The 19,703-nt window shown below is 45.1% G+C and overlaps 1 protein-coding gene across 1 annotated transcript in view; it reads left to right on the top strand.

The window, feature by feature from the left end:
- Positions 1-19,703, top strand: part of HAUS8 (HAUS augmin like complex subunit 8) — a 75,008-nt gene that overhangs the window by 51,523 nt on the left and 3,782 nt on the right. The window contains exons 5-11 of the mRNA XM_042781590.1: positions 6,549-6,639; positions 8,694-8,786; positions 8,893-8,987; positions 10,190-10,255; positions 10,358-10,516; positions 13,152-13,293; positions 19,022-19,163. Coding sequence (XP_042637524.1) covers positions 6,549-6,639; positions 8,694-8,786; positions 8,893-8,987; positions 10,190-10,255; positions 10,358-10,516; positions 13,152-13,293; positions 19,022-19,163 — 788 coding nt within the window. The remainder of the gene's footprint in view (positions 1-6,548; positions 6,640-8,693; positions 8,787-8,892; positions 8,988-10,189; positions 10,256-10,357; positions 10,517-13,151; positions 13,294-19,021; positions 19,164-19,703) is intronic.

Below are 19,703 nucleotides of genomic sequence, written 5' to 3'. Positions count from 1 at the left end.
TCAGGAAAGATGTGCATCAGGACTGTAACCTTTCGCCATACTTACTCAGTCTGTATGTTGAGCAAGTAATCTGAGAAGCTGGACTATATCTTTAGAATTGGAAGAAGAAACATTAACAGCCTAGGATATGCAGATTACACATCTTACTTGCTGAAAGCAAAGAGGACTTGAGGGCCCTAATGATGATCCAAAAATATGGATTCTGCCTCAACATAAAACAAAAATCCTTACAACTGGACCAGCAGGCAATATTGTAATAAACAGAGAAAAGATTGAAATTGTCAAGGATTTCATTTTATTTGGATCTATAATCAGTCAAGAAATAATTAACATATTTGGGCAAATCTGCTGCAAAAGACCTTTAAAGTGGTAAACAGCAAAGATGTCACTTTGAATATTAAGGTGTACCTGACCCAAGCTATGCTATTTTCAGTCACCTCATATGTGTACAAAAGCAGGACAATAAAGACAGTAGAAGAATTGATGCCTTTGAATTATGGTGTTGGCAAAGAATATTGAATCTGTCAGACAAATCTATCTGGTGGAAGTACAGCCAGAATTCTCTTTAGAAGTGAGGATGGCCAGACTTTGTCTCTTGTATTTTGGTCATGTTGTCAGAAGGGACCAGTCCCTGGAGAAGGGCATTATAGTTGGTAAAGCAGAGAGTCAGTGAGAAAGGGGAAGACCCTCAATAAGATGGACTGACACAGTGGCTGCCATCATGGGCTCAAGCATGGCAGTGATTGTAAAGCTGGTGCAGGACCAGGCAGTGTTTTTTCTGCTGTACATAGGGTTGCTGTGATCCGGAACCTGCTTGATAGCACCTAGCACCAACAATACATATTCCATGGTTTGGATACAGCCACTTTCTGCTTATCCATTCATCTGTGGATAGACACTTGGGCTGTACCGACTTTTTGCTATTGTGAAAAGTGCTGTAATAAACAACATGGCATAGGTCTCTGTTTGTATTTCTTTCTTCACTTCTGTGTATGACTCATTTTTTCCATTTTTGTAATTAAGGTATAATTTGCATAGAGTATGCTTCACACCCTTTTCAGTGTATAATTCTGTGAGTTTTGACAAAGGCATGTAGTCGTGGTACCATACCACAATCAAAATACAGGCCAGTCCCATGACTCCTCAAATCCCTTGTGCTCAGATGTGCCCACCCCCCAGGAACTGCTAATCTGTTTTATCTTGCTATACTTCTGCCTTTTTAAAAGGCTGTTTAAGTTGAACCACACTTTGTAAAAGGAGCTCTGGTGGTGTAGTGCCTAAGACATTTGACTGCTGACCAGAAGGCTGGCAGTTCAAACTCACTCCTCGGAAGAAAGGTTGAGCTATCTACTTCTATAGTGGTACCACCTCAGAAACCCAAGGAGGGGTCACTGTGAGTCGGATCCGACTTGATGGCAACATGGTTTGTAACCTCTTACATCTGACTTTCTTACTTCGTATTTGTTGGGGTGGTGCGATAAATTACTTGGTATGGTTCTTCTAGCCATGGTCTCTGTGATGCCCACGAGATGACCAGGTTGTTGTTGTTATGTGCCGTCGAGTTGGCCCCAACTAATAGCGACCCCTCCTTGGGTTTCCGAGGCAGTATCATAACAGAAGTAGGATTGCCCAACCTTCCTTCTGAGGAGTGGCTGGTGGGTTTGAACCTCTAGCCTTCTGGTTAGCAGTCAAGTGCCTTAGGCACTATGCTACCAGAGCTCCTAGATGACCAGGTAGGACTGTGCAAATGTGAGGTGCTTATGGCCTAGTAGGGGGTTTGGATAGCTTGCTAATGATGTAAATAACGTACATGGAACCCTTGGGGTGAGGGGGTGGGGACTATGCAAGTAAGGTGTATGGAACCCTAATGTGGGGGATTGGTTAGTTTAGGCATTCCACTAGGTTTAAAATGAGCCATCCCAGAGGTGAAAAGGGGGGTTCTCACTGTTGTCAAGAGAGAGAAGAGCAGGATTGGAGCACATCCTTGGACCCAAGATCCCTGCATTGAGATGATGGCAGAGAGATGGTGGTGGTAGCGATGGCAACAAAACTGAGAGACTGACGTGAGACAGAGTTACAGACTTGCTGGCACACAGAGTGAGAAAGCTGAGTGCCTTTGGACAGGAGGCTTGTTGGCAGAGTGGAGTATACCTAGGCACACCTACTAGCAGAACTAAAAGAACTCCGTTAACGCTTGCTTGAACAGCGCAGAGGGCAGGCCTAGAGGCCAAGTGCCAAAGAGAGGTGTGCCTTTGGGCATGGGTGAGGAGGCTGTTTCGACTGAAGAATTTATCCTGAGCGTTTCTGAGTCTGTTACTTCCCAAAGAAACCTCATAATCGTGAGTATTGTCTGTTAGTTCTTTGTGGCCATTGCAATGAATTATCAAACCCAGCAAAGAAATAGAGAAGGACAATTGGTGTTAGATTGATGAAAAGTTTGCAGGGTAGTGACACGTCTGGCCTCATAGGAGTAAGTCTTGGGCTGCTGATGGCGATTTTCTCTCCTCGTGAATTTAGAAGAGATCAGAGGATGCTGCCACCATGTCCTTTTTGTAGCTGCTGTCAAATCAGCTGACTCATAGTGACCTTAATGTGTAACAGAATGAAACATTGCCTGATCCTGCATCGTCCTCACCATTGCTACCATGTTTAAGTCCATCTCCCAGAGGGTCTCCCTTGCTTTCAGTGGCCCTCTGCTTCACCAAATATGATGTCCTCCAGTGAGTGATCCCTCTAGATAACGTGTCCAAAGCAAGCCAGTCAGAGAATGTTCTATTGCAATCCACAGGACATTGCCAGGCTTTTCTTCCTAGTCTGTCTTAGTCTGGAAGCTCCGTTGAAACCTGTGCCCTGTGGGTGACCCTGCTGGTATTTGAAATACCAGTGGCATAGCTTCCAGCCTCACAGTAGCATGTAAGGCACCACAGTATCACAGACTATTAAGATAGGTGGTGGTCTTTGACTTAACATATACATTTGAAGTTCATCTCTCGTTGCATATGTCACTAGCTCGTCCCTTTTTTTTACTGAATAATGTTCCATATGAATGGACCACTGTTTGTTCATCCATTCATTTGGTTTGTTTCCTGTCAGTGGTAATTATGAACAAAGTTTCTAGAAACATTCATGTCTAAATTGAGTGGATATGCATATTCTTTTCTCTTGTGTAAATGATTACCCAGGAGTGGGATTGCTAGGTCATATGGTAAGTGTAATTTAACTTTATAAGAAACTGTAAAACTGTTGTACAAAGTAGCTGTACCATTTTATATTCCCACTAGTGTATGAAAGTTCCAGTTGTAAGTTAAAAATTTAGCTACTCTACTAGGTATGAAGTGCACTCATTGTGGTTTAAATTTGTATTTCCCTGTTGAAGTTGAGCATTTTCTTGTGTGCTTATTGTCCATTCCTTTATCTTTGGATGTCTCTATTCAAATCCTTTGCCAGTTTTTTAATTGGATTGTTTTCTTATAGCTGAGATTTGGGAGGTCTTTCTGTATATTTTATACCAATGTTTTATATTGATTTGCAGATGTTTTCTTCCAGTCTGGTGTCTGTCTTTCCATCCCTTTAAGCATCTTTTAAGGAGCTCTGGTGGTGCAGTGCCTAAAGCATTTGACCGCTAACCAGAAGGTTGGTGGTTTAAAACCACCAGCCATTCTGCAGAAGGAAGATGGGGCAATCTACTCACTTAAAAATTTATTGCCTCAGAACCCCCATGGGGGTCGCTATGTGTTGGAATTGACTTGGGCAGTGGTTCAGTGGTTTTTTTTTTTTTTTTTTGAAGTATCTTTTGGAGAGTAGAAGATCTTGTTTTTAATGAAATCCAGTTTATCAATTTGTTCTTCTATAAACTCTGTTTTTGTTTTATCTCTGCCTATTCCCAAATCACAAATATTCTGTCCTAGGAGTTTTATTATAGTTTTTGGTTTTTATGTGTAGATTGGTGATCCATTTTCAGTTAATTTTTGTGTCTGGTGTAAGAAATGAAACTCATGGGCATTTAATTGTTCCAACACCATTTGTTGGAATGTCTTTCCTTTCTTTGTTGTATTGTGTTTACACATGGGTAGAAAATCAGTTGATTATGTATGTGTGAGTGCATTTCTTTCTATTTTGTGTGTCTGTCCTTATGTCTATGCCACACTGTTGTGATTACTATAACTCTTACAGTCTTTGTCCTAGCTTTCTCTAGAGAAATAGAACCAATTAGATAGATACAGAAGTCCCTGGGTGGCACAAACTTGAGCGCTTGACTGTTTGCTGAAAGGTTTGAACCCATCCAAAGGTGTCTCAGAAGAAAAGTCTGACGATTTGCTCCTGAATAGCTTGAGTGAGACCCCCGAGACTGTGGCCCCTAGTTAGTTCCTTCAGGCCTAACAATAGACAGGCACATGGAGTGAACATTTACATCTGGTAGATACACTACTTGGTGCCATCAGTCATGGGAGAATGGAAGAGCAGTGTTTCCGTAGGGAGATAGCTCAGGGGCAGGAATGCATAAGAAAGAGGGACACAGGGAAGAAGTAGCTACAGGGAGGAATTGGGAAGAGAGCTGTTACTTTGTGGGGAATCATAGTGGATGTCATGAAACAAAATGTGTATGAACTGCTGTATTTCTGTACTGGGTTCGATAATTCGTTGCAGTGGCCACACAGAACTCACAGACAATACTTACGATTATGTGGTTTATTAGGGAAGTAACAGGCTACATTTCAGGTTCAGGAACATGCTCAGGGTACAGTTCTTTAATCAGGACGGTCTTCCCCTCTACTGTGCCCTCAGACACACCTCTCTGGCCCTTGGCCTCTTGGCCTGGCCTCTGCCCCGCTTGGGCAAGTGTTATAAAGCTCTTTAGCTCTGGTGATAGGTACACCTATGTGCATCCCACTCTGCCAGCAAGCCTCCTGCCCAAGGGGACTCAGTTTTCTTGTTCCCTGGGCCAGCAAGCCACTTGTGCTGCCTCATGCCTCTTGTTTCCTCTGTGGTCGTCTCAGCCTGTCACCTCTGCTGGTTGGCATTTCTACTGTCTTTCTGCCAGGGAGGTCCAGCTCAGGGCCTCGGGTCCAAGGACATGCTCCATTCCAAATCTGGTTTTTCTCCCTTGATGGCAGTAAGATCCCATCTTCTGCCTCTAGCAGGGCTCTTTTTCTTTCTTTCTTTTTTTTTTATTGTGATTTGGGTGAAAGTTTACAGAGCAAATTCACTTTCCATACAGCAGTTCACATGCACTTTGTCATATGACATTGACTACAATTTACCACAAAACAACAGCTGCCCTCCTACTTCCTCCCCATAGTTACCTCTTCCCTGTGTCCTTCCTTCCATGCACTCCTGCCCCTGAGCTGTCTCCCTGTGCATACACAGCCCTTCTATTCTCCCATGATTGTTCTCCAAGGAGTATATCTACTTAGTGTAAATGTTCACCTCATATGCCTCTCACTTGTTTGGCTGAAAGCCATGGATGTGGGTTCAGTTCCAGACCTGAAGGGCAGCTAGGGGCCATAGTCTCAGTGGTTCCACCAGGCTCTATCAGACCAGCAAACCTGGTCCCTTTTTTTTCCTCCAAATGATTTTTAGTTTTGTTCCACATTGTTCTCCCTCTCTATCCAGGATCTCCTACATAGATCCCCTTCCGAGTGATTGACAGTGGTAACCAGGCACCATCTAGTTCTTCTGGTCTCATAGTCGTATAGGCTGGGGATCGTATGGTGTACCAGTTGTTTAGACTAATTTTTCATGAATCTTTGGTTTTCTTCATTCTTTTTTGCTCCGGACAAGGAGAGACCCATCGTTGCATCTAGATGGCTGTAGCAGGGCTCATTTTAAGCCCAGCAGCAGAGCAAAACTAACCAATCCTCACTTTAGCGTTCCATACAACTTATTTTCATGGTCCCACCCACTAATCTGGTAAGAGTCACAAAGACCATGGCTAAAAAAGCCATCCCAAGTAATTCACTGTACTATGTACCTGTATTAAGATGTTCTTCCTGCCATCTAAAGTAAAACGTTTTTGGTGTAAACTGTCAAATACCAAAGCGTATACATAAAATCTCTTGCCTGTCATCACTGGGAAAACATTTGATGTGTTTCAAATGTTTATGTTTATATTTATGTTTTATATTCTGTGCAGGTGTGCATATCATTTTTGACAAAATTAGCTTAGTCATGCATATATGTGATTACATCATACAATTCTTGAAATCTGTCCCTTGCCTCAAAGTGGTCTCTGGGTGGCACAAACAGTTTGGACTTCATTACTAACCTAAAGGTTGGTGGTTCTAACCCATCCAGTGACGTCACAGAAGAGAGCTGTGAGTCTGCTTTCGTAAAGATAACAGCCAGGAAAACCCTGTGGAGCAGTTCTGCTCTGTAAGAGTACATGGGGGAGTGGCCAGGAGTTGGAATTGACTCACTGGCAACAGGTTTGATTTGTTTATCTTTCCGCTCAGAGTAACAGCAGAAAGCACACTGCATAGATAACATCGGAGGCCTCCTCATGAAGAAATGGTGTCTTATTACCTGATTGTCACATGTTCCCCTGACAGGTTCCTGCAGCAGATGCATTAAAAACCAGTGGGAAAATGCTAGAAGGTGGAAAGAAATCTAACTCGCTCCAGAAAAGCAGAGGCGCTTCAGGTATGTAAGGATTGAGGGAGGTTGTGAAACATCGTATGGTCCTAAGTAAAGGCCTTTGTGTTATTTTGGATGGTGACTGTCTTAGTTATCTAGTGCTGCCATAACAGGAATACCAGTAGTGGGTGCTTTAACAAACGTATGTTTTTCTCACAGTTTAGGGGCTACAAGTCCAAACTCAGAGCTCCAGCTGGACGAGGGCCTTTCTCTGTCAGCTCCTGAGGACGGCCCTTGTCCCTTCAGCTTCTGCTTCCTGGTTATGTGGAGAGCTCCATGTGGCTGGCATCTGTCTTGCCCCATCTCTCTGCTCACTTGTTTAATCTCTTTTATATCTCAAAAGAGACTGACTTACGACACACCCTACATGCTTCCTTCCCCGTTAACAACAAAAACAATCCATTCTCCAATGGGATTATAACCACAGGCACAGAGATTACGATTTACAACACATATTTTTTGGGGACATAATTCAGTCCATAACAGCGACAGACGTGGAGGTCAATTTTGTTTCAAACTACATCAAGCTGAAGTTCCCTCTTACCTTTCTGGGGAGGGTCCGATGAAGGAGGGACCCTGCCCCAAATGTCAGCAGTGCCATGGTTGAGAAGTCGTCATTGAAACATTAGCACAGTAATTTAGACAGATTGTTAGAGTCCCATTCTGTGGCCGAAAAGAAAATTTGTTTTCTTAATGGAAATGCAGTGTGTGCAGATGACAGAACGCTGTACCACTGGAAAAGAAATAATAGGAAGTTACCATCTTGCTACCTGAGCGACTCTGTCCCCCATCCTGGAGGAGCTGCTCAACAAACTGTCTTTCTAAGCAATTTAAAAAATTGTAACACAAGTAATACGATACTTGTCTTAGTCTCCATAACAAAATACCACAAGTGGGTGGCTTCAGAGAACAGAAATGTATTTTCTCACAGTTCTAGAGACCAGACCTGAATTCAGGGCACCGACAGGCCCATGTTTTCTGCCTGTCGGCTCTAGGAGAAGATACTCCCCTGTCTGTTTCAGGGTGTGTAGCCCAGGTGTTCCTTGGCTTGTAGATACATCCTCACATGCTGTCTCCCCCCAGTTATGACTCTATTCCATGCCAGTCCTGTTTCATAACATGCCTCAGAATGGATGAGATTAAGACCTTCAGTACTCAGGTACACCCTCATTAACTGATTTAAAAAAAATCTATTTCCCAAGCAAGGTCACATTCACAGATGCTTGTTGTTAGCAAGTGGACTTGAGCTTAGAACTTGAGTGTGTCTTGTTTGGGCATATAACTTGATCCGTACCACTAACAAAAACTTGAGTTCTTGTAAGAAGTGGTATTGTATAAAAATATGTTTGTTTCTTTGAAAAGTGTGATGAGTTTCTCAAGCAAATAGAGGTGAATCAGGGTAAAGGAATGATTCTATTCAGTGGCTGTATGGGTGATAAAGGGAGCATGGCTCACACAGGAAATGTGAATAGTTCGTGTTTGATACGTGGAGGGGACTATCGATTTTCCTTAACACTTGATTCAAGAAAAAAACACTCAGTGCAAAAAAACAAAACAAAAGTGCATGTTTCTCACTGCATAATATGGATGAATTTGGAGGACATTATGCTGAGTGACTTAAGTCAATCACAGAAGAATAAATACAGTATTGGTTCATTGTTGTGGAGGGTCAACGAAAGGTTTGTATATGGAGGGAAACTTCCTTTGTTGGTTGCCAGGAGTGGGAGTGGAGGGGAGGGAACACTGAAAAAAAAAATGCATTGACCCATGTCACTTTAGTTTTGTGTATTTCACTGTACATAAATTATATTTCAGTAAATGCATTAAAAAAAAAAAGTGCATGTTTCTTGGCTGCCTATAGTCTCTCACACCCACCAGCCCTCCTTGGAAAGAAGGTTGGGCAGTCTACTTCCACAGACATACTGCCTCAGAAACGTAAGGAGGGGTCACTAAGAGTCTAATCGACTTGATGACAGTGAGGTTTTTTTTTTTTTTTCCCGTTTAATAGTCTCTCACAGCCTAATTGTGCTGACTTGAAGGAATTCTTTTTTGGCCTGTAGATATGAGTGTGGTTGCGAAGGGCGAACTGCAGTCCACCATGCTAGAAGGACATGGGGCCGCCCCGCCAGACCTGGATCTTTCTGCCATTAATGGTAAGGGATTAGCCTTACTCTCTTTTATGAGCTTGGCGTTGCAGTAAATGTCAGTGGGCTTCTAAAGTCTGCTCTTCTCACTGTTAAAACATTTTCTTTACCTCAGATAAAAGTATGGTCAGAAAGACTCCACAGTTACAAAAAACATTGTCACAGCAAAATGATTCAAGTTCATTTTCTTCCTCACGGAAAAAGAGCCCAGTAAGTGTCTGAATGGGGACGGTCATGTTTCACCTCTCAGGTGGGAGACCTGAGTTCAGTTCCCAGCCAGTGCCCCTGATGTCCAGCCCCACCCATCTGTCTGGAGGCTGCTGTGATGCTGAACAGGTTTCAGCAGAGCTTCCAGACTAGGATGGACTGGGCAGAAAGGCCTGGCCGCTGAATTACGAGATCAACCCGTGAAAATCCAGCGGACCCCAGTAATCTCGTCTGCAGCAGATCACGGAGGTGGTACAGGCCCAGGCAGGCAGTGTTTCATCCTCTTGTGCTTGGGGTCACCAAGAGTCAGGGACCACATCAATGGCAGCTATAACAGCAAGTATCTGAAAAGAAAGAGGAAGTTACTACTTGGTTGGTTAACCAATTTGCTCCTGCCCTTTGCCTGGTACCATCCGAGGCCCTGGGTCTGTAAGCGCATGCAAGACAGCTGATCCTTTTAGGGCAAAAGCCAAGAACACAAACATTCCTAGGTCATTCTTGGAGTTTAAATTTGCCCAAGCAAACCCACAATAGTAGATGCAAGCACCAAGAACCAAGACCAAACCTGTTGCCATCAAGTTGACTCTGAATAACAGCAATCCCGTGTATTACAGAGAGCTGCCCCATAGGATTTTCTTGGCTGTAATTGTTACAGAAGCAGAATGCCAGGCCTTTCTTCTGTGATGTCGCTGGGTGGGTTGGTTTAAACTTCAACCTTGAGATCAGTAGTTGAGTGCAAACCATTCACACCATCCCAGGAGCTTGAGATGCAAGCATGGAATTATGTAAAACATGACATTGGGGCTTTCTGTGGGCCAGCGCATCCTAGGTGAGGCTCCAGCCTGGCCCTGGCCCCAGCAGGGGCGGCTTTGGTTTCACTAGTGAGGCATAACCTGTGCTGAGAGGGTCACGGTCTGGTTCAGTACTGACTCACTAGGGGTCCCAGGCCAGCCCTTGGCCCATCTTCTGCCACCTGTTCGCCGCCCAGTGCAGGGAGGGGGTCGGTCACCCCTCCTCCTCAGAAAGCAACAGAAAAGACTGAGCAAGAACTTGAAAGTGGCAAGGCTGATGGGCAGTAGTGAATTGTGTTTTAGATTTCTGGAAAGAAAGTACATGCAGGTGAGGGGTATGATCCTCTTAGGGGGAGAGAGAGAACTGGGTTTATAGGAGCTCACCGAGAACTGAGACTCTCTCTTTGCTTTAAGGATTTATCTGAATCCATGGATATGATGGAATCACAGACATTGCTCCTCACATTGGTGACTGTCAAGGTAAACACCACGGCCTCCCTTTGTGAGGGGCCGAGGAGGGGATTGTGGTGCAGAATGGCAGCTACATCTCCTCGGCCTGATCTTTGGCTTTGCATTTCACAGATGGAGAACAGCCTCTCCCAGTTGGAGGAGAAGGCGGAAAACAACCTGTTGAACGTGTGCCGAGAGCAGGAGAAACTTCAGAAGAAGGTGCAGGAGCTGAGGCGCAGACAGCTGCTCGGGCAGAGGACAAGGGAGCTGCTGGGCACGCTGGACGCGCAGGTCAGTGCGGGTGGCGTGCGATGACGCAGCCCTCGGAGGAGCAACCCAGCTGAAACTGTCTCCTTCGGTGGGTGGATGCTTTACCAGGACAGCAGTTGTAGCAGGGTATCCTCCACATTCGTGCATGCCCTGTGCCAGGTCTTGATGTTTTTTAGATGTCTCTTAGGGAGTGTACTGAAAACAGAGCTAGTGAGAGAAAAAAAAGTGAATTAGGTAAGTAGGTAGATAGACTTGATAGATGACAGATGTATAGATGGTAATAGATCAATCTATAAGTAAATAGATGTATAGATAAGGGATAGATAAACGACAGATGTTAGATGTCGTCAAGTTGGTTCTGACTCATAGCAACTCTGTGTACAACAGGAGAAAACACTGCCCGGTGACCATGGTTGTGGGGGACATCAAGCTCCATTGGTATAACATATACTATACAATCATATACATCCTATCTTGGTGGGTAGCAACTGGGGTCTTAAAAGCTTCGAGTGTCCATCTAGATGCAGCAGTTGGTCCCTCCTTGTCCAGAACAAAGGAAAATAAAGAAAACCAAAGACGCATGGAAACAATTAGTCCCAGTGACTAGTGGACCATGCGAACCTCAGCCTGTGTGACCACGGGACCAGAAAAACTAGATAGTGCCTGGCTGCCATTGTCAACCACTTGGAAAAGAATCAGTGTGGGAGATCCTGGATAGAGTGGGGGAAAAGTGTGGAACAAAACTCAAAATCATAAAAAAGAAACCCAAGCTTACTGGTCTGAGACGAGAAACCCCTGAGACGATGGTTCCTCCTCCCCCTTCAGGCCCGGAATGAAACAATCCGTAGCTTCCAGCCAAGCAGTAGACAGGCATATAAGGTGAACACTTACACCAGGTGGGTACACTCCTTAGTATAGTCCACACAGGAGATCAGAAGGGCAGTATTTGCATAGGAAGATAGCTCCAAGGGCAGGAATGCGTATGAAAGAAGGACATGGGAAAGGTAATTACAGGGAGAAAGTGGGAAGAGAGCTGTTACATTTTGGGGATTGCAGTTAGTGTCATGAAACGATGTGTATAAATGGCTGTATGGAAAATGAATTTGCTTTGTAAACATTTGCCCAAATCACAATTTAAACAAACAAACAACACTGCCCAGTCCTGCACCATCCTCATAATCATTGCTGTGGTTGAGCCCATTGTTGGAGCCACAGAATCAGTCCCCTCATTGAGATGGAGTAGTGTCTTTGTACTAACCCTCCACTTTACCAGCTCCAGGGGCTGGTCCCTCCTGACAGCACGACCAGAGGATGTGAGATGCCGTCTTACCATCCTCATCTCAGAGGAGCATTCTGACTGTACTTCTCAGACAGACTTGTTGGGTCTTCTGGCAGTCCGTGCTATATTTCATATTCCTCACCAACACTGTAATTCAGAGGCCTCAATTTTCCTTTAGTCTCCCTTACTCATTCTGCAGCTTTCACAAGCATGTGAGGTGATAGAAAATTCCATGGTTTGGGTCACTGTACCTATAGATAAATACATAATGGATATGGACTCATATGCTTGTGAAAGCTGGACAACAAATAAGGAAGACTGAGGAAGAGCTGATGCTTTTGAGTTGTGTTGATGAAGAATAACTGAAAGTCCCATGGACTGCCAGAAGAACTAACAAATCTGTCCTGGAAAAAGTACAGTTGAAATGCTCCTTGGAAGTGAGAATGGTCAGACTTGGTCTCACTTCCTTGGTCATGGTGTCATAAAGGATCATTCCCTGGAGAAGGATGTCATGCTTGGTAAAGTGGAGGGTCAGTGAAGAAGGGGAAGGCCCTCAACAAGATGGATTAACACAGTGGCTGCAATGTTGGGCTCAAGTATAGCAAGGATTGTGAGGATGGCACAAGGCTGGGCATTGTTTCGTTCTGTTGTACACGGGGTCACTATGAGTTGGAGCTGACTCACTGGCACCTAACAACAACAACAACATGCAGTCGCTGTGTAGTTCAGTGCTCAGCATACACCTCGGTCTCCCTCTGTGGCCACCACAGGAGCCTCCCAGCCCCCTCCTCTGCCCCTGACTCTCCCACCTCCCTCCACCAGTTAGGCAAGTTGCCATCAAGTCCCCTGCAGCTCATGGCAGCCTCATGTGTATCAGTAGAACTATGCTCAACAAGGTTTTCAGTGGCTGATTTTTCACAAGATTGCCAGGCCTTTCTTCCAAGGCACCTTTGGAAGGGTTAGAAATGCTAACCTTTCCATTAGCAGCTGAGCATGTTCATCATTTGCACTGCTCAGCGACTCCAGCAAACAAAATACATGGTTACAAATTCCCACGAGTGATAGGACAGCTTGCCTGCAGGGATGGGGGGTGATGTGGGCCAGGCTTTTGCCAGCTAGGCGTTTGCATTGGTGCCTCTGATTCGTAAAGGATCAGTCTGGCACTCGGGGCAGCGTGATGTCGGGCAAGGGACAGCCCCAGAGCATGCTGGAAGGCAGCCACTGGCTGCCAGTGCTGGCTGGACTGCTGTGAGCGGGCAGCAGGGCGGGTCTGGCGTCAGCAGAGGCATCTGAGGATGGGGGCATGGTCATCAGCGGTATGAGAATGGCAGTGTCAGTGGGACCCTGCCTCACTGGCCCCTCTCCTTCCTGCTGCAGGCTGAGCTGCTCGGCCCTTTCGAGGCGCTGGCTGGACTCTTTAAGGAGCAGTATAGGACCTTTGCAGCAGCCCTGGACTCCACACGGCATGAGCTGCCTGTGACGGCCATTCATCTGGAAGGCGGCAGCCAGCAGTTCCTGGGTAGGAGATGTTGCTCAGCCTGGACTTTTTTATTGTGGTAAAAATACATATAGGTAGTTCCCGACTTATGACATATTCAAGTTATGACGAACTGCACTTAAGACTGTGAAGGGAAAAGCAATATAACAGTGTGTGACCAGCACAGTATCATAAGGAAAAGGAAGATCTGGAGAGGTGCGCAAGATGTACCAACATAAAGCTGAATACTACTGTGTACACAATACTGCATGATCAGTAACAGCAAACACTAATCTACGGGTGGGATACATGGATAGACAGGCAAGAATATCAGGTATGGACAGGTGAATGGGGAAATACAACCATACAAGGTCTGGAGGGGATATTCCTACATACATATCTGTATGTGCTACAAAAATACCCATATGCAGTTTAAAGCTAACAAGGGGCAAACTTAGGATAACTTCTTAACCACAACTAAGTACCTTGAGGAAGTGAGTTGCTGGGCCTACGGGCTGGGGACCCTGGTCACAGGGGACATCAAAATCAATAAGCATAACATAGTCCACAGAAACACTGTTCCACATCCTACTTCGGTAAGTATTGACAGGGGTCTTAAAAGCTTGTGAGCGGTCATTTGAGATGCAGCTGTTGGTCTCTCCTTGTCTGGAGCAAAGAAGAGTAAAGAAAGTCAAAGACGTATGGCAGCAGTCCAAGGGACTAATGGACCATGAGAACATCAGTCTTTATGACACTGTGTCCAGAAGAACTAGATGGTACTTGACTACCAATGCCAGCCACTTGGAGAGGGATCAAAATTGGAGATCCTGGATAGAGTGGGGAAAAATGTGGGAGTAAATTAAAACATACACACACACACACACACACATAAGACTGGGATTACTAGTTGGATAGGAACTGGTAGAACCCCTGGGACTATGGCCATGAGTCACCCTTTGTGCCTGGAATTGAACTCACTCCCATGGCTTAATTCTCTGCTCAAGAATAGACAGGCCTACAAGGTGAAAAATTACACCAGGGAGGTGCACTCCTTAGAACAGTCAACCATGGGGGTTCAGAAAGGCAGTGTTTGCACAAGGAGTTAGCTCAGAATGCAAGAATGCATAGGAAAGGAGGACATGAGGAAAGGGTAACTATAGGGAGGAAGTGGGAGGAGAGCTGTTACACTGTAAGGAATGTAATCAGTGTCACAAAAGAAAATGAAAACATAAATAAATACCATGTATAATGTATATTATACATAGATATATAGGTAGTTCCTGACTTATGCTGTATTTGAGATATGATGAACTGCACCTAAGACCTTTGTTTTTCCTTTTGGCATGTCTTATCATCAGTCTTATGTACTACATACAGTGTTGTAGCATGTAATTTGTGTATGTTCAGTTTTATGATTTATGATTTATAAAGGTACTGATAATAAGAGGGGATAATAATGACAACTGAAAATAGGAGGTATTTCACTTAATCACAGTCAACTTCCGACCTGGAACTCCGTTGTAAGTTGGGGACTACTTGTATAACATAGCATTTGCCATTTTAACATTTGGTACGTGTACAAATTTAGTGACACTGATCACATCTATCATGTTATGTGGCCACCCCCACCCATCCATTTCCAGATTTTTCCATCACCCTTCACAGCAGCTCAGTGCCCCTTAAGCAGTGACTCTTCCTTTCCCTCCACCATACCGTTAGGTACTGATGAGTCAGCTCTGACACACAGCAACCCTACGTGCAACAGAAGGAACCATCATCCTGCCCTGCGCCACCCTCACATCCTTCCTGTGCGGGAGCCCATCGTGGCAGCCACTCTGTCAGTCCATCTTGTTCAGGGTCTTCCCCTTCTTCACTGACCCTCTGCTTTACCAAGTGTGAGAGCCTTCTTCAGGGAATGGTCCCTTCTGACCACATGACCAAAGTAGGTAAGATGAAGTCTGGCCATTCTTGCTTCCAAGGAGCATTCGGGCTGCACTTCTCCTGGGACAGATTTGTTCATTCTTTTGGCAGTCCATGGTACTTTCAGTATTTTTTGCAAATACCACAGTTCAAATGCATCAATTCTTCTTTGTTCTTCCTTATTCATTGCCCAGCTTCTACATGCATATGAGGCTACTGAAAATACTATGGCTTGAGACAGGTACACCTTAGACTTCAAAGTGATATCTTCTCTCTCTCGCACTTTAAAGAGGTATTTTGCAGCAGATTTTCCCCATACAATACATCACCTGATTTCTTGACATCTGCTTCCATGGATGCTGATTGTGAATCCAAGTAAAATGAAATCCTGGACAACTACAGCCTTTTTTCTCCATTTATCCATGAAGTTGGTTATTGGTCACTTGGGAGGATTTTTGTTTTCTTTATGTTGAGGTATAATCCATATTGAAGGCTGTAGTCTTTGATCTTCGCATCAGTAAGTGCTTCAAGACTTCTTCACTTTCAGCAAGCAAAGTTGTGTCGTCTGCACGTTGCAGGTTTTTACTGTGTGTTCCTTCATTCCTCATCCCATGGTCCTCTTCATATTGTCCAGCTTCTCAGATTATTTGCTTTCCTGATTTTAAGCCATGCGGTATCATCTTGTTCTGTTCAAACGACTGCCCCTTGGTCTATGTACAGGTTTATCATGAGCATAATTAAGAGTTCTGGAATTCCCATTTTTCACAATATTATGCATAATTGGTGATTATTCACATAGTCGAATGCCTTTGCATAGTATATACAACACAGGTAAAACCTTTCTGGTAATCTTTCTAGGAGCTCTGGTAGCATAGTGGCTAAAGCACTTGACTGCTAACCAGAAGGCTGGCGGTTCAAATCCACCAGCCACTCCTCGGAAGGAAGGTTGGGCAATCCTACTTCCGTAGTGATACTGCCTCGGAAACCGAAGGAGGGGTCGCTATGAGTCGGGGGCCGACTCGACGGCACATAACAACAACAAACAACAACAATCTTTGTTTTCAGCCAACATCTGTCTGGCATCGGCATTGATAGCCCTTGTTCCTGTCCTCTTCTCAGTCTGGCTTCAATTTTTGGCATTGCCCTGTCAGTACACTGATGCTGAACATAATGTAAAACAGTTGCAAGATTTTACTTGTGTGTGACACTAATGATATTTCTCAATAATTTCTGTATCTGTTGGATCACCTTTCTTTGAAATGAACACAAACATGGATCTCCTCCGTTTGGTTGGCCAGGTAGCTGTTTTTTAAATTCCTTGGCATAAATGAGGAGCTCTGGTGGCGTGGTGCCTATGGCATTTGACTGCTAACCAGAAGGCTGGCGGTTCAAACCCCCCAGCCACTCCTCAGAAGGTTGGGCAATCTACTTCTGTAGTGATACCGCCTCTGAAACCCAAGGAGGGATCACTATGAGTTGGATCCATCTCGACAGCAGTGCGTTGCATTGCGTTGCGTTGTTGGCATAAATGAGTGAGCACCTCCAGTGCTTACGCTATTTGTTGAATTATCTCAATGGTCTTTTGTCAATTCCTGGAGCCTTGTTTTTCACCAGCACCTTTCAGTGCAGCTTGGACTTCTTTCTTCAATACCATTGGTCTTGGTCATATGCTACCTCCTGAAATGGTTGAACATCAACCAATTCTTTTTGGTACAGTGACTTTTTTTGTATGTGTATTCATTCCATTCCATCTTTTGATGTTTCCTGATTCGTTAAGTACTTTCCCCCATTGAATCCTTCAATATTGCAGCTCAAAGTTGAGTTTTTTTTCATCTTTTAGCTTGAGAAATTCTGAGTGTGTTCTTTCAGTTTGGTTTTCTAATTCCATCTCTGCACATTTTATTATCCTACTTTACTTTGTGTTCTTGAGCTGCCCTTTGAAATCTTCTGTTAAGCTCTTTTATTTTGTCATTTTTTCCATTTCCTTTACCTGCTCTCCCGTCTCTTAGCCCCTGGTAGCCATTAATCTATTTTCTGTCTAATAAATTTATAAAAACAAAACAAAACAAAAAACTTTATCATTAAGTTGATTCCAACTCATAGTGACCCCATGTAACACAGTAGAATTGCTTCCTGGGATTTTCTTGGCTGTAATCTCTATGGAAGCAGATTGCCAGGTTTCCACTGTGCCAGTGGGTAGGTTCAAACCAAGTTCATGCATGTTGTAGCATGTGTCAGGCAGTACTTCATTCCTTTTTATGAATGAGCAGTATTCCATTATACGGATGGACCATCATCTGAAAGGTTTATAGTTCTTTCGTTTGTGTTTATCTATCATCTGTTGATGGACCCCCTTTTGGCTGTTGTGAGTAATGCTTCACTGAACATTGGTGGACATCCTGTTTGCATCCCTGATTCTGGGTCTTTTGGATCCATGTCTAGGAGTGGAATTGCTGGGTCACGTGGTGATTCTGTTTAACTTACTGATAAAATAATCTCATCCTCGGTGTGCCAGGGATTCTTGGGTGCCTCACATCTGTCATCTTGTGCCACTGTTACGAGTGAACACTCTGGTCAATGTTTTCGCCTCTGAGTGGGACACATGTCGGGGCTGGTGAGGTGAGGCTCATGCCCTGAGTGCCTAGCAGTATTGGAGGTGAACCCAGGTCGTATGGCTGCTTGGTGCTGTCCTGACTACAGTGATGCCCTCCCTGGGGGTGGCCACATTTCCCAAGCCCTGCTTTGCCGAGGCCTTTGGTGGTGGGGGCAAGGGATATCCAGACCCGACTCCATCCTGAGGTTCAGATAGTGTGGCTGTCCTCTGTCCTCTGTGGGGCTCCACCTGATAGCTCACTTGAAGAAAGTGGCGGCTGTGAAGGTCCTCTGCTCCACCTTCACAGTCCACCTAGAGCAGAGGCTGCCCAAGCAGGTGTCCCGCTGCACAAGTTTGGTCGTTTCTCAGAAGCGCTCTCATGAGCTACCTGGCTACCTTTGCTCAGGTCTGTTCCAGAGAAATGCCTTAAAGCAGGAGGACCAGTCTCCAGACTTTTCCCTCCAAAATAGAATGGAAACACAGTTGAAAGGCTGTTGGTATACTTGGCAGTCTTGGATAACAATGGTTTTTAACAAAGTTGGGGTTTTTCCAGCGTAGGATGCTGTATGATGTTATTGTTAGGTGCCATGAAGTCAATTCCAACTTAGTGATCCAGTGTGCTGCAGCGTAGAACTGTGTCCCATAGGTTTTCCGAGGCTGTAAATTTTATGGGAGCAGATCACCGGGACTTCATTCCACTGTGCCTCTGGGTGGGTTAGAACTATAAACCTTTTAGTTAGCATCTGAGCTCTTAACCATTTATACCACCCAGGGTCTCCAAGGTTCCCACAATGTTACCCTAACTTATACTTGGGCTCAGCATGCCAGCTGCTGGTAGAGGAGCAATGCTAATGACCTCAGAACAGGTGGGGAACATAGTCAAGTTGCAGGTGTCTCTGCTTAGGGTCTGGAATTGCATAGTGTGGACAATGGGCTTGTTCTTGAGGTGCATGTAGTTGGGCCAGGAGGCCCCCAGGTGGAGGCATTAATGGTCGCACCCCCAGCCCTTTCTCAGCAAGGCATTTTGCCATTGTTTCCATTGCAGATGTCACGTGGCACTCTGTCTGTCCCGATGACCTCTTGGATGGCTTAGCCATCCTCATCTCAGGCTAGAGGAACCTTCGGTACCCACACAGGAATTTTTTCCCTCAGTATCGGAGCATTCTGGTCAAAGACCGTCTCTGCAGTGTGTGTCCACTGTGTCCCACTGCATCCAGCACCCCAAAGCCCACCACTCATGGTCCTTTTCTCCCTCAGATGACCTGCAGAAGGAGCTGGTCACCACACGCTGTCTCCTGAGTGATCTGGGGGCCAACTTCTCAGAGGAGAGTGTGAAGGCACTGGACTTCCTGAGTGAACTCAAGGATGTGACCGTGAAGAAGGACCTGGAGCTCCAAAGGTATCTCCAACAGTGAGCCCTGTTTGAGCCAACTTGGGCTGCTCGCAGCCTAGCTCTGGGCTCTAGGGTACTGTCAGCTCTGGCAGGTCAAGGGGTACAGTGTGAGTCCCCTCAGAAGACAACCCCCAGACAAGCGACTCTCCTCCCAGATGCCTAAGACCAGAGGAGGACCAGCGGGTGTGGTCATGGTGGGTGGTGGTGCTTAGTTGTTGTTGAGTAAGTTCTAATTCATGGTAATCCCATGTGTCAGGAGAACTAGCTCCATAGGGTTTTCAGTGGGTCACTTTTTGGAAATAGATTACCAGGCCTTTCTTCCGAGGTGCTTCTAGGTAGACTGGACCCTCCAACCTTTCAGCATAGCTGAGGGTAAGAACTGTTCCCCCTGAGTGAGCCTTGTGCTCCCTAAATATCTGTTGAACTACTGGATTCTTTGCTTTCCTGACTGCATCGTCCTTTTCTCAAAGACACTCATTTGATGTTGGGGTTCTGTTCAGATATAGCTTTGCTTACTGGCACCCTCTCACCAGGAACATAGGTTGT

This window comes from Orycteropus afer, unplaced genomic scaffold (assembly GCF_000298275.1).
Source record: "Orycteropus afer afer isolate SDZICR_OR568_19922 unplaced genomic scaffold, OryAfe1.0 scaffold00136, whole genome shotgun sequence".
In the NCBI taxonomy this organism is placed as follows: Eukaryota; Metazoa; Chordata; class Mammalia; order Tubulidentata; family Orycteropodidae; genus Orycteropus; species Orycteropus afer.
Note: the sequence above shows the minus strand (reverse complement) of the source record. Positions and strands in the feature narration are given on the sequence as shown.